Genomic DNA, 12,940 nt, shown 5'->3' on the forward strand with positions numbered 1-12,940 from the left:
CACGTGTCTGACGATTCAATTATCATTTCCTTTGTGATGAACATTAAGTTGCCCTTTATAAACAGAAAAATGATAGCAAATAAATGTACAATGCTTTAGTAAAAAAGACAGAATACTTAATAATTCATCCACATTATGATTATGCTCCTCAAGGAAAACCTTTAAATGATCTGTGTGTATGAGATTGACTGATTAGCTCTGAAAAGACTCATGTATGGAGTAGTTTTTGCCTATTTCCATACACTGTGGAAACAAAAGTAGTAACATTTAGCATTTTATTGTCAAAGTACACCTTCTATTGATAGAAATATTGTATATTCTACTTATCAGCTCAGCTCATTTAAATCAGAGAGGTATTTATAATTGGTACATATAATTTGGTTCCAATATGCAAAGACATTGTTAGCTTATAATAAACATAATATGCTCTCTCAATTCTTACAAAACATAATTTCAGAAAATGACAGCATTTCACACTGGTTCCATGTATGATAACTGTGATTATGTCAATCTTTGGTATGACTTGAAGATAGGATTTATACCTACTTTGCTGCAGGTTATATATCTTGTACCAAGCATTGAAAAGAAAGGGAGTCACTTCTACAAACATTGCTTTTTCATAATAAAAAATCTGCTACTCTTTCAAGAAAAGAACAATTATGAACAATTTTTCTAAACAGAAATCCTGAACCTATTTCTAAACATGTCATGATATTTACAATTGTAAATGAAATCTGTCTATTGTCTCATACTGCTTCCATGTGATTACACTGCATATGGTAAACTGTTGTAATGTACATGATTTATGTATCTATATTTCTATATGTTTGTAACTACTGTGTTCATATTTGTAGTTTATGGAATGTTGCTACTGTTTCTTGATGGAATACTATGCAATAAATATCCCTAAGCTCCTCTAGGCTATAGCTTCATGTACAGTATGTTTTTTTTACTTATAATATTGATGCAACATCTTTACATTCATTTTACTGTTCATGTCGGAATAACATTTCTCCATATGAATAGTTTCACTGTTGATAGTATCGCCTTTATTATATCAGTATCAACTGCAGATTAATTGAAAGGCTGTGTGTTTGATGACAGTATTCCTAGCCATGTATTGGTCATTATGAAGACAAATATCACAACTGCAGACCACTGAAGACAAAACAGGCACACCAGGTGACTTAACGATCTCAATATAGGTGATAACAGGTGTGGCTCTACCTGTCCAGGTTCCTATTTAACGAAATAAGACACCTTAATGGCCATTTTAGTACAACACAAACAAAACACATCTTGACAAGTGGAACCGAATTAGAGTCAATTTTCAGATTTAACTGAATGCAATACAATAATGTCTTAGAGACATATGAACTAAATAGCCTTACATTAATTACAAGAAAATGAAAGAAAGCTGAACATTAGAGGAGATATTGTGCCCTTACTTCCTACTGAATTAAGCCATGTTCTTTGATTTTCAGATGAAAGCACCTTAGTCAGATATGAGTGATCCATAAGCATTGATTTGTACATTGCTTAGGTACATGACAAAATACACCTACTTTTCAATTAAGTGACAAAGATCTACTTAGACAAGCAATTCAGTCTTATTGCAATCTTTCAGCCATGTATTTCTGACCATACCATGTTCCAGGATGAAAATTAATTACAATTCAAACCCAGTCTCCATATCAATGTTGCTATGAGTGAATTAATTATACATTTGCACTTTTTCTTTTCAAATATGCATCTGGTGAACTGCTTGTGAACAGACTTTAAAACTATTCATACTGAAAGCATTTAATTTTGTTGATTGGCAAGCACATCCAGCACATCAACTAATTATCTGAGCATGATTGCTTGTCTCTAACAGTAGTTATGCTGAAAGGTTAGTTCCAGATTAATGGAGTTATGGAGAGGCTTGTGGTTGAACACAATTACATGTATAACATAAGAGAAAGGATTCAAGGGTTAAAGGAATCACGTACCTCGCTTCTGCATAAAGGCAAACAAGTCATCAAGAAATTCTTTTCTCTTTGGGTCGTCACTGAGTTCATAAAGCTGAAAGAATAACTATTATTTAAAAAAACTGAAAAGAGTTTAATCTGCATATGAACATATGAGTGCACAATCAAACAGGTGCCAATTCAGATAAAGTTGTCTAAAAAACAGACAGTGTGCATGTATGAAATCACGGACAGTATATAGCATATTCATGTCTGGTTCTTCAGTCACTGCACCTCTTCTTAAGCTACTGTGTACATATAAAATGCTTTTTAATATTTTTTCTCAAAATTCCATTTAACTTCCTACAATGATCTTTTTGCACCTTCTCACTCCCATCATGCCTCGTATCCTGTTTCACTTCGCATCTCTTCATGTTTGTGTTAAATGTCTCAAGGTTTCCTGCAAACCTTCAACATATACCTGCATGTCTGAATTAAAAATTATAAATGACTACACATATTAAGACAAATAACATTTCTGCAATTCGTACTTAAGTGGTTAAGGGACAATACCTTATTTTGGATTATTACAAAAACAGTATCCCAAACAAAACTATTTTCCCATAAAAATAGCTACATCTTTGCAGTTCCCTTTATGTGTTTACGGATACTTTGTTCCAAGAACCAATAGTTTGGCATTTCTTCTAGGAATGAATACGAATGGGTCAGATATCGAATCCTGGCACTCCTTGGTAAGACACAATAGATTATACTAATATGAAAATGTATGTTTATCATGGTACACTGAATAAAAGGATAGCATTTCCAGTTCACACATTATATTTCTTTAGCTGATCACACTGGCTGCAATAACTGCCTCAGAACCTTTACTTGATAAATTGCATCTGTTATTCTCAAATTGAACCTTTATTCATATGATTTCTCAAATTTCATATGATATAAAATATTTATCACCCAAAGTTATTGTAGAAATGAATATAAAGGGAAATATAAATATAAATGCAATATCAGCATGGCAGTATGGATCAGATGCATGCTTCATGAAAGGGAGGCATAAAATATTCAATCAGAGTACATTGTATATAACAAAATCTCCTTAAATACACTACATTAATTATACATTGTACAAATATATTCCTGTGTTGAAAATTGAAACACGAGAAAAGTCTACTTTTGTGAGTGAGACTTTTAAAATCTAAATGTTCGCATACCATATTATCTGACTAGAACATTGATGGGCCTGATATTGCTCAGTATCAGAGTGAAAACTTGGTGTATATATGACCTGAGGCATTTCTACTTGTGTAATCGAATCCTTCAATTCTATGCAACTCGCTAGGCGCATGTAGAATGTACGAAATCAATTTGGGTCGAATTCTTCAGTTTCTGCTAGAGTTTGAATGGGTAAATTGCCGTTCCCCTGACGGCAAATCTTCATGTCAAGGAATAATATACACTTTCTACTGGCCACTATTTGTTAGATATTGAAACTCAGGGAAAAGGGTTTAATACCCTGTCACAAATTCCAACTAAAGCATTCGGTTGATCAGTTATTGCCATTAATGAATATTCTTGCAAGAGATACTGTTACACAGCAAACTGTTCTTCATATGCCAAATATTTCTAATGACCCTCACTGCATGATGTAAACGTTACAATCTCGTTACAATACACATATCACAATTTAGATTTTCATATTGGGGATTCTAATTTTGTAAACGTTGTCATTCTCTCTTTGTGTGACCGTCCCAGAAAATATAAGCATCAGTTGTATGGCGATCGGTATTACGAAGATGATGTCTCAAAGATGGATGTTGTATCGGTGTCAAAGAATGTGGGGGATAAATTCAATTTCATCCGTCAGTACCATAACTGATACCCGCCTTGACTATCGGTTAAAAAGAGGATCTCTTAAGATATGTATAATGTTTCGTCAATTTATGCACTGTGGTGTTGACACCGTACCAGAGTCTACAGACACAATTCCCAAGGTGGTGAAATTTATGATTCCACATTTTCAAAACAGAAAAAAATCATTATTATTGCATGCCTTTCTACAAAAGAAGTATTTTGTTTTCGCCGATAAATCGGATCTTAATATTAGTGGATGACATTTTGAAAGGTAAACACAATCCGTTGTTTAATAATTTACGTCTCCCAAGTGTTCAGTGATATCGGAAATGAAATTCTGCTTTTTAAAATATATGAAATGCAGAAAAATCCGAGTTTGAGCAAAAAGAATTAATAAATTTCCCTTTGAGTATATTATACCACCATCCACTAAGGCCAGCCTTCAACAGCGCAAGTGACCGCCCTCCGCCGCTCATTAGTCGACTGAGCTTGCCAACAGGCTCGGCGTAAGCCAATCATATGAATCGGCCTCTGAATAATTACCCCTAGTATTACCTTTTTATCTTAAATCGAAAAACAGTCAAATTTGTGTACTTTGACTATTTCCGGTTTCACTAAAATCTAGGTAAAGTCACACTACTTCCGTCCATCTATCAGTTACCAATGACATTCCACACTTTCATATCTGACGATGTTAATTTAAATACTTTTATCACAAAATAATATTTTCTAAATCGACGCCCTCATGTGTTTGTGGATATTTCTTATGTAATTTTTTCATGGTTTCAATGACTTTACAGAGAACACATGGACAAATGATACAGAAATTAGATTATTTAAAATACCTTTACATTGCTGAAATTAAGAAAATATCAAACGGACTCAATAAATGCTGTACATATGGTACGGAATACTTGTTTCTATTCACGTTGAATTTGATATAAATGGACAAACATTTGCATCATTTGGCGCAATGGGTTGTGCAGGCTTCCTCTTAAGTGGCTGTTGACAGTATGAATAAAGCTTTCTAAAGGACTGTCGGTTCTATAGAGACCTTTGTGACCTGTTCCACACGAGCAAATGTTTCACAATTCATCCCATAACGGCCTCTTATAGCGACAAAAGCCCACGGAATTTATTCAGAATCAAATGAAAGTCACAAATAAATTCATACCCAAGAATCACATAGAAGGTCTTCATTAAATATATGAAAAAGATTAAAGAATCTCAGCGCTTCATAAATACTGTGAAAGGTAAATTAATGTTTTATTTCATCCCATCAATATGTAAATCAAAAACGTGTGTATCGCCACACATTGTTGTCGATATAAGCTACAAGGGGGAGACATACTCTCATATTGAAGAAATCAGAGAAGTGTGAAACACCTTTCCAACTAGCTGACAATACCATCAAAGGGAGCGCGCATCACTAAGTGTGATATTGCTAGTTGTGCGGGAAACATTCTTTCCTAAGACGTGGCTTCTGGTCACAAAGATTTAATCAAATTTCTACAAATATATAAATATTTGTCCTGGGAATAAACGCAGGCTTTGATAGTCGGCGTTGTGTGGCTGTGGACGTCTGGTGGGTGGGTTGGGGTATGACGGTAAAGACCAATCAAAAGAAAATTTCCTCCAATTTCAAAGTCATCAACAGGTGTAGGATGATAGCATTTTTGTGATGATCAATTTCCTTTCATCAAAGAGATATCGTAGGTTGGTGTGAATCGTAGCTTTAATCCTTACTAGTCGAGGCAATCGTTTAATTTGGCGAAAATTGAGAAACAACTAGGGGTGTTGGCAACAATGATAGTGACCTCTCGGTCTCCCTCATAAGGATAACAATCAAAAATAACAAATAAGCCGGCCACGAGAAGTCTGTGATTTGAGCACTAACAGGTATATTGGATGCGAAATCATAAGATTCATTATTTGCGCCCCTCCGTAAACACGTGTCCAATAAAACGCATTCATGGAGGAATATAAAGCATCGCAACACAGAAAATGGACCCACTTTGAAGGACAATAAAAGCGATAACAAATAAATTCCCAAGAGGACGATTGGGGTAAAGATTGCAAAGAAAGCCAGATTACCGCGTCAATGAAAGTGATCGAACCATAACAAGCACACAGAACACATGTTTACATTTCTGCTCACAAAAGACACTCCATAATACGATTAAACCTGCAACAAATCCGCCCCCGGGCGAAAAGAGGGTAGCGCACCGTGGTTAGATGTCCTTTTCAGCTCTTACCGGTACCGTCAACGACCCGTGTTACGAGCGTTGAACAACGTCATGAGCCGACGGCACTATTTACATGAAGTGACGTCAAATCAACCAAATGTCTCGCACGATCGGCACATAGGGTTAGGTTTTACACATTTTTAACACATATTAGTTTAAATGTTAACATTAATATTTTCTTAACTAAAATGGGTATCCAGTCTAAACTAGGCCGACTCACGTCAAAGAACAGTCTGTTAGCCCAACGCAAGAATGATGTCCCTGTGATGTAGAGAGCTATGAAAATTTCAGGGATGGATTGGTGAAACTGGCTATATCTTCAGTGTCAGATATTGGTGCAGGTTTCCCTTCATAAACCTCAAACTAATGGTATTAATTCAGGACAATCTTGTCATAATCAGAAGTACTGGACAATACTGAAAATATATTTTTGTCTGCAATGAAACCAGTCACAATTTAAATGTGTCTTGTAGGGCTCACATCATTAACTGCACCATTTGAACATTTCTTATGTTCTTAGTCCGAATAGGTCCGTGTAGGAAGCACCTGCTGAGACTGAGACAGGTATTTGAGGAATATTTCACCATCATAAATATCGACGATGTAGGACGAGTTAATTCTTTATTACTGCGAAGTTCGTTGAGCATAAGCTTAATTGTCACTTGACACACAATCATCAAAGCAGATCAAATGTACATCATAATTCCTTAAATATGGTATGCGTCCATTCACATTCTTTTTCAAATATTCATTGTTCATTGATCACTTAATGAGAGCGATCCCCTGTCTAACTAATTCTTCGATGAAGCTGTGTTCTGATTCCTAGAACATGATCGGTTTCATTCGCTTGCCCTTATTTAGTGTTCCCGAGGTAGTGAGAAAGCTATCCAACGTCTTCGCATGCCGATAATTTCATAGGACAATAGATTATCCGATATACATCTCCATGGTGAGTGTGGCTATAAACAATAATTTGAAGTTTCATCAATGATTCAGGCGTCTTTTGTTCTGCAGAAAAACCGTGGGAAACATGAAAAACGTCAAATGAGACACCCCTCGTCAATTCCCTGTCAGTCGGATGAGTAATGTACTCAACGAACGAGTTCCACAAAGTGGGGGAATGTTTATACCTTAATAATTATAATACTCAGAAAAAGGAAAAACAGTTAGCATTAGCTATGAGATCATATGAATGAACACTGGTCAATATTAAAATATTTCACTCTTTATGAATATTTTCCAATTGAATTATATCTTATAATCGAAACGATTCTAGCTCCTTACTAAATATATAATTTTCATATTTTGACTCGTCTAAACGACCCGTTTTTACTAGGATCGCTAGTCCTATCAGATTATGATAGTGTACATTTATATCATTATAATGCATTGCCGTTTTTTTATTTTAGATATATACAAAACATGGATTTGGACATGTAATGTCAAACGGAAATTTTGAAAGCAACACTTTCTATTGAGGATTATTAGTGTGCAGAACATGTCCATAAGATACCCCTGCTAAGTTTCAATTGTGTTGGAGTATGTAATTGTAGACGCCTTTGTGGCTAAGAAATTTGGTGGTGAGAAATGCCTTGACGAAATGTCTTGTGAAGCATTACGATTCTTTACACGAACAATTATCAGTAATTGTCGCGGTCGAGTGTCATTACAAGACATGTTAGGTCACTCTACGTCACTGAGGCTCCTTGAGTCCTCCTACTTTGAAGAGAATTAACTATCATTAGGAATGACTTAGGTAGGAAATAATTACGAAATTGTCCCTTTTTCAATGACATGCCCTTGATGGCCGTAGGATTCACAGCTCGCGATCTCTTATCGATAATTATACCGAACATAACCGGATTAAGTCGTGGTTGGAGCAATTTTCTAAAAGGTGTGCTCCTCATGTATGGCTCTACGGGGACCTCAGAGGGTGGGGCGAGCGGGTTGGGGCATGATTTAGGGCGATCACTGGTCACTTTGTCGACATCGTGCTGCAATTTCACCCCCAAAGAACAAACGCCGGTCAATTAGGTTAGTTGGAGACGAGGATTGTACTTTAATATTAAACTGGATTGTCACTGTCACGGCGCATTTTCACACGGACCATTGTTCGACTGTGCCCCTGTTCGTTCTCCTTCGCGTTGCTGGATTCATGCCTCCTGATAACTGTCCCTAATATTAACACTTGACTCTCCGGGGAAATTCCTCCACAATTAGTTTCCCCTTTCATTCTTCCCAAAGTCTCGTGTAACCTACAGATAAAGATGTCGTCTTGCGACCGCGAGCCGGGCGCTAATGCTATTGCACAAGTCTTGAAAAACGTCAAATGTCATCGCATTATTACAGACGAAATGTCTTTTCGCAGCAAGTCTTCAAAATCCATGGACGCGGTCGGAGCTAGCCAGAGATGATCGCAAAAGTTAGGAGCACGGCAAATATTTGCCGCAGATCAAGGCGAGATGTATACTTAAGCATTCTTGGCAAACCCGAGACTTTTCAATATAAGAATCTGCGCTAGTTAATGGAGAATTGAGCTAATCTACACCGCTTTCAAGTCCCACTTCCTTATCCTGTCCGAGATTAAGAGAACTTCGCGGACCCTGAAACATTCCGTTTCCATGTTTGGAACACACCTGAAATGTCCCTTTATGATTGAGATGACAAGTAGGGTTCTTTCAAAGGGATCAGAGCCCCCGCTCATTCAGCCGTCCTCCCAAACTGTCTTCTTTTCACTTAGATACACTGCTGTTTGTTTAATTTTAACCTATCCTGAAATATTGGCATCGCTATCGGGGATGGAGTTTTCACGTGTCTTTGAAGTAGGGCGATATTCATTCATATGACCGTGGTATTGGCATCCCGCGATCAGAGAACCCGTATGATGCGGCGTCAGGCGGTGACAGCACCCCTGGTGACGTCACATAAATACCGACACGACGTCAACACATTTAGAGTGTATGTCAGTTTGATGAAACGTGTTGGATGTGGCAACTATTTCTTATAATCATATCATTGAGTGAATACGCACAATTAAGTCAGACTCACCACAGGCGTCAAAGGTCGCTGAAAACATGACCGGTACAAGGTTAAACCTATTTCAGCCTGTATTGGTATTAGATCACCGCCAGGCTAGGACATGGCGGACGGAAGCTACACAAACCCGACTACTGTTTAATTAGCATGAAAATATGAAAACATTGTGGTTACATTATCCCAATGGAAGGGCAAGAATCATTCCTTCTCTGCTATGAGTGCAATAAAGAAGTTTTCTTCCTCTTCATAATGGGCCGAGATAATTCTGTACCAGGACATAAATTATGAATTCTTAAGTGGTACATAGTATTCACATTTAGGCAGGCATTCTTGCTTAGTGGTCGTGTAGGTACCGGCTCGTATCAGCATTTTCTGTAGCCAGTCCTACACTCGTTACATCCAGGAAAAGGTTAAAGGACATGGGTCTCAGATCAAAGGCTAAATCTGTAATGAAGTAGCACTCCGTAAATTACTCCGTCTCAGTTTGATACTTCCCGATTCTTTCCGTATACATAACTCCGTATACTTCTTGTACCCGTTTAATTTGAGATGGGATTGGGATGAAGGTCAGACAAAATCAAGGGGGAGCTTCACCTAATGACCGAACTGGTTCAACGTGAAGTTGCACGTCTTGAGTTAGCTCTCGCCAACATCTGAAACGGTGATGGCCTAATCCTTAGTCTCTCAATACATATAATTTTGATAGTAATGAACTAACACATATACATTGAAAAGGAGCCCCGGGGCGACCAGAGATTCAGAAACTGAAGAAATCTAGACTTGCTTAATTTAAGGCTTCAGCACTGCACAGAACTTTGAAGTCGGGAACATGAGGTGGTTCAGGGACTGTGAGACAGACTAGAAAGATCACTGAAACATTATTATTAACACTGAACTAGATCTCTTCGGATTGAGAACCCAGCTGACAATATATTCCGAATATAAGTAATAAAATAGCGTGCATATTCAATGTAATACCAGTCCGGGGCCAGTTAAAACAAACGAAAACACATTCCGAAAACGACTGAATATGAAAAGAGTCCTTTGAGGATATTGTATATGTGGCATTCACTGCATTCAGACGTGGAGTGGATTTCTTTATCATAAACTAGTCATTGGTGTAATTCATCAAAGATGTCCGAGAAAATCTGAAATGCGCATGTATGCCCTCATATAATGTGTCCATTAAAGATTCAGCATCGTGGCAGATCTAAAGACGCTATGTACTTAAAACCACAAAATCATGCATTTGCTAATGTCGCGTGGAAAACTACAAGAGTGAAATTTATGACTGCGTTTTCGGCACGTGCACGTGTCATTAAAACGTCTCCCTATGTCTGTGGAAAGGATTGGGCAGCTTTGTTTAAACCAAATATAGGACACAAGAACTTGATGGATGTACATGTCATCCACTCTCATCATATTTAACAAATATAATTAAAACTTTTTTCTTAGTTATAGAATAACGCTTAAAACAGTCCGCTATGAAAGCTACCCCTAAGATCCCCGCTCTAAGCTATTGAAGTTCGTAAAGCCACCAGTACTGCCATCTGTCCAATTATTCGGGAATTTTGTGAAAGTGAGAAAATACTTTTTGTAAAGTTTCCCTGTAAATGAATACATCAATCATTTGAAATTGTGTCCTTTGTAAATTTTGTAAGGATAAGCAATTTGTCAAATAAGCATTTCAAATAAATTCACTTTTCATTGATATTCAACACAAGACACAGATAATGACACAGACACTCCCACAGGTAACACACGACGTACAGTCATTTACGTGAAATTAGTCCAGTATTTCAACAGACAAATGAAAAAAAATGTAGAAATAACCACTGAGGTGAAAGAAGTAAAAAAAATATTTGTAACAATTTTGAATCACTAAGAACAAAAACGAAGTTGGAATGAAGAAAAAAGAAAGGGAAAATATGAGCATAACAAAGAAAATATGTGTTTAACAATTTGCCTCACAATGTGACAATTAGGGGCAATTAGCGTTCTATTTGCACTGTAAACAGTTCGAACGTGCGTTTTAGATGCTGTTCCGCATACAAGAACAGTGGAAATACCTGACACTGACGGAAGGGTACAGAAGAGGATATTCTTATCTTTCGTCAACCGTCCAGGCCCCATCGTCTACCTCCCTCTCCCCTTCCCCATCAATGGCCTGCGCATCGTTGACGGTCAGAGACCAGAACTTCAAACTCAAAATGGCATCTACTAATAGTCAAATATCATATCGATTCCGTCAAGCGCATCCAGTACAAAGTCTTGGTTTTGTAGACGTCAGGGGTCTTGCAAGGGCTGGGGGTATTATAATCAGACTTAATGATGAATATAAATACTGCTTTCACTGCTATAGACGAGACTGTATAGGTTTAAAACATCAGATTTAACAGATAGCTTCATGCAGATATTAGGACCCCTTTGTTACGTTGACTGTGGTTAAGCATTAGCACAGTGCATGTGCACTTGACATGGTTGTTTCGATGGAAGAATATCCTAGTAACAGTCTGTTGTGCAAGTGATTTTCACACATGCCCAGTAGCCTCGGAAACAAATCTTAAAGTTTACTTTACTAAGAGTTATTTTTAATAATACTATTGTATAACAAGAATGGTGTTGTAATAAAAGTCGCTTAGAACTCTTACACCTACGTGAATCTACAGTGCTGCATGCATCCCTTGGTTGAGAGTGTTACATGAATACATTTCAAATTCCACATAAAAAGTGAAGACAATACCAAGGACTAGACGCAAATAGATTGAGTGCAATGATATCCATATGTAAAACTGTCTGTTTTCTTAACCCACCGTGACGTTTACAAAGAAAGCGCGAAGCCGAAGAGCATTGATGTAGATCAGCGATAGCAAAGCGAAAATACATATCGCATATTGCACCGATTATATATTTATTCAGCGTAGAATATAACAAACGCTTATAATGTTACAACAAGTTTTTTCCCCGTGAAAGTTACATATTTCTAACCGATTTGGGGCCATTTGCTGGCTGTTATGTGATCTGAGATTGTGATAAGATGCTGAAAGCCTCATAGGAAAGATGCAAAAATAACACTTTAACTTTATTTTGTATCAAATTACTTCATGAAAGTAAGAGTTTACTTAATGGGACATTTAGACATATGATAATTTGTGTAGTGTTGTGTAGAGTATGTGTGATTTCTTCCGATACAGATTTCCATTACTTTTGGACGTTCATACCTGTAAACGTACCAATGATTCAACCTTCGATGTGAAACTTCACAACCAGTACGTACGAGAGTATAAAACATATGAAGTTGGCATGGACGTGAAATATATTGAATCGTTGTTTTTATTGCTTTCTGAGTTTTCCTTTACCCTTTGTGGGTTTTGTTAAAATGTTGATTGTGAGATACATCTTCTTTTCCGAGGCCTTTATTGTGTGATATAACTGGGAAAACCTGCGTTTTCCTGGCATGTAATGCATGAGAAGCTGTTTGCCTTAGTTAGTGTGATTATTTCTTGAATAAATGATACCGAGAAGTGGTCGATGAATTGCTAGTCGTGAACACCCGTCAACAAGTTTAATTCAGCTGTTACAATGTATAACATATTTGTCAGTAAGAAACAGTGAGGGGAGACAGTCATGCTACACGCATCAAAGGCTTTGTGCTCATGCAACCACAAAATTAAAACATAATCAATAATCTGAAATAATACAAGACAAATAGTTGCTGCAAAATTGACAACATTACATCTAATTAAATCGAAGCCTTTAGGAATGTAGCGGGATGCGACACACGACCGAAGCCTTGGGTCAGATGTAAAATGTACGATTCACACATTTTTCGTTGTC

The 12,940-nt window shown here is 37.1% G+C and overlaps 1 protein-coding gene across 2 annotated transcripts in view; it reads right to left on the bottom strand.

Moving 5' to 3' along the window:
- LOC137277444 (AT-rich interactive domain-containing protein 3C-like) overlaps positions 1-12,940 on the bottom strand; it is a 72,411-nt gene that overhangs the window by 51,733 nt on the left and 7,738 nt on the right. For both annotated transcript variants that reach the window (XM_067809172.1, XM_067809171.1), the window contains exon 3: positions 1,992-2,064. In XM_067809172.1, coding sequence (XP_067665273.1) covers positions 1,992-2,064 — 73 coding nt within the window. The remainder of the gene's footprint in view (positions 1-1,991; positions 2,065-12,940) is intronic.

The sequence above is a fragment of the Haliotis asinina genome, chromosome 3 (genome assembly GCF_037392515.1).
Source record: "Haliotis asinina isolate JCU_RB_2024 chromosome 3, JCU_Hal_asi_v2, whole genome shotgun sequence".
Taxonomy (NCBI): domain Eukaryota; kingdom Metazoa; phylum Mollusca; class Gastropoda; order Lepetellida; family Haliotidae; genus Haliotis; species Haliotis asinina.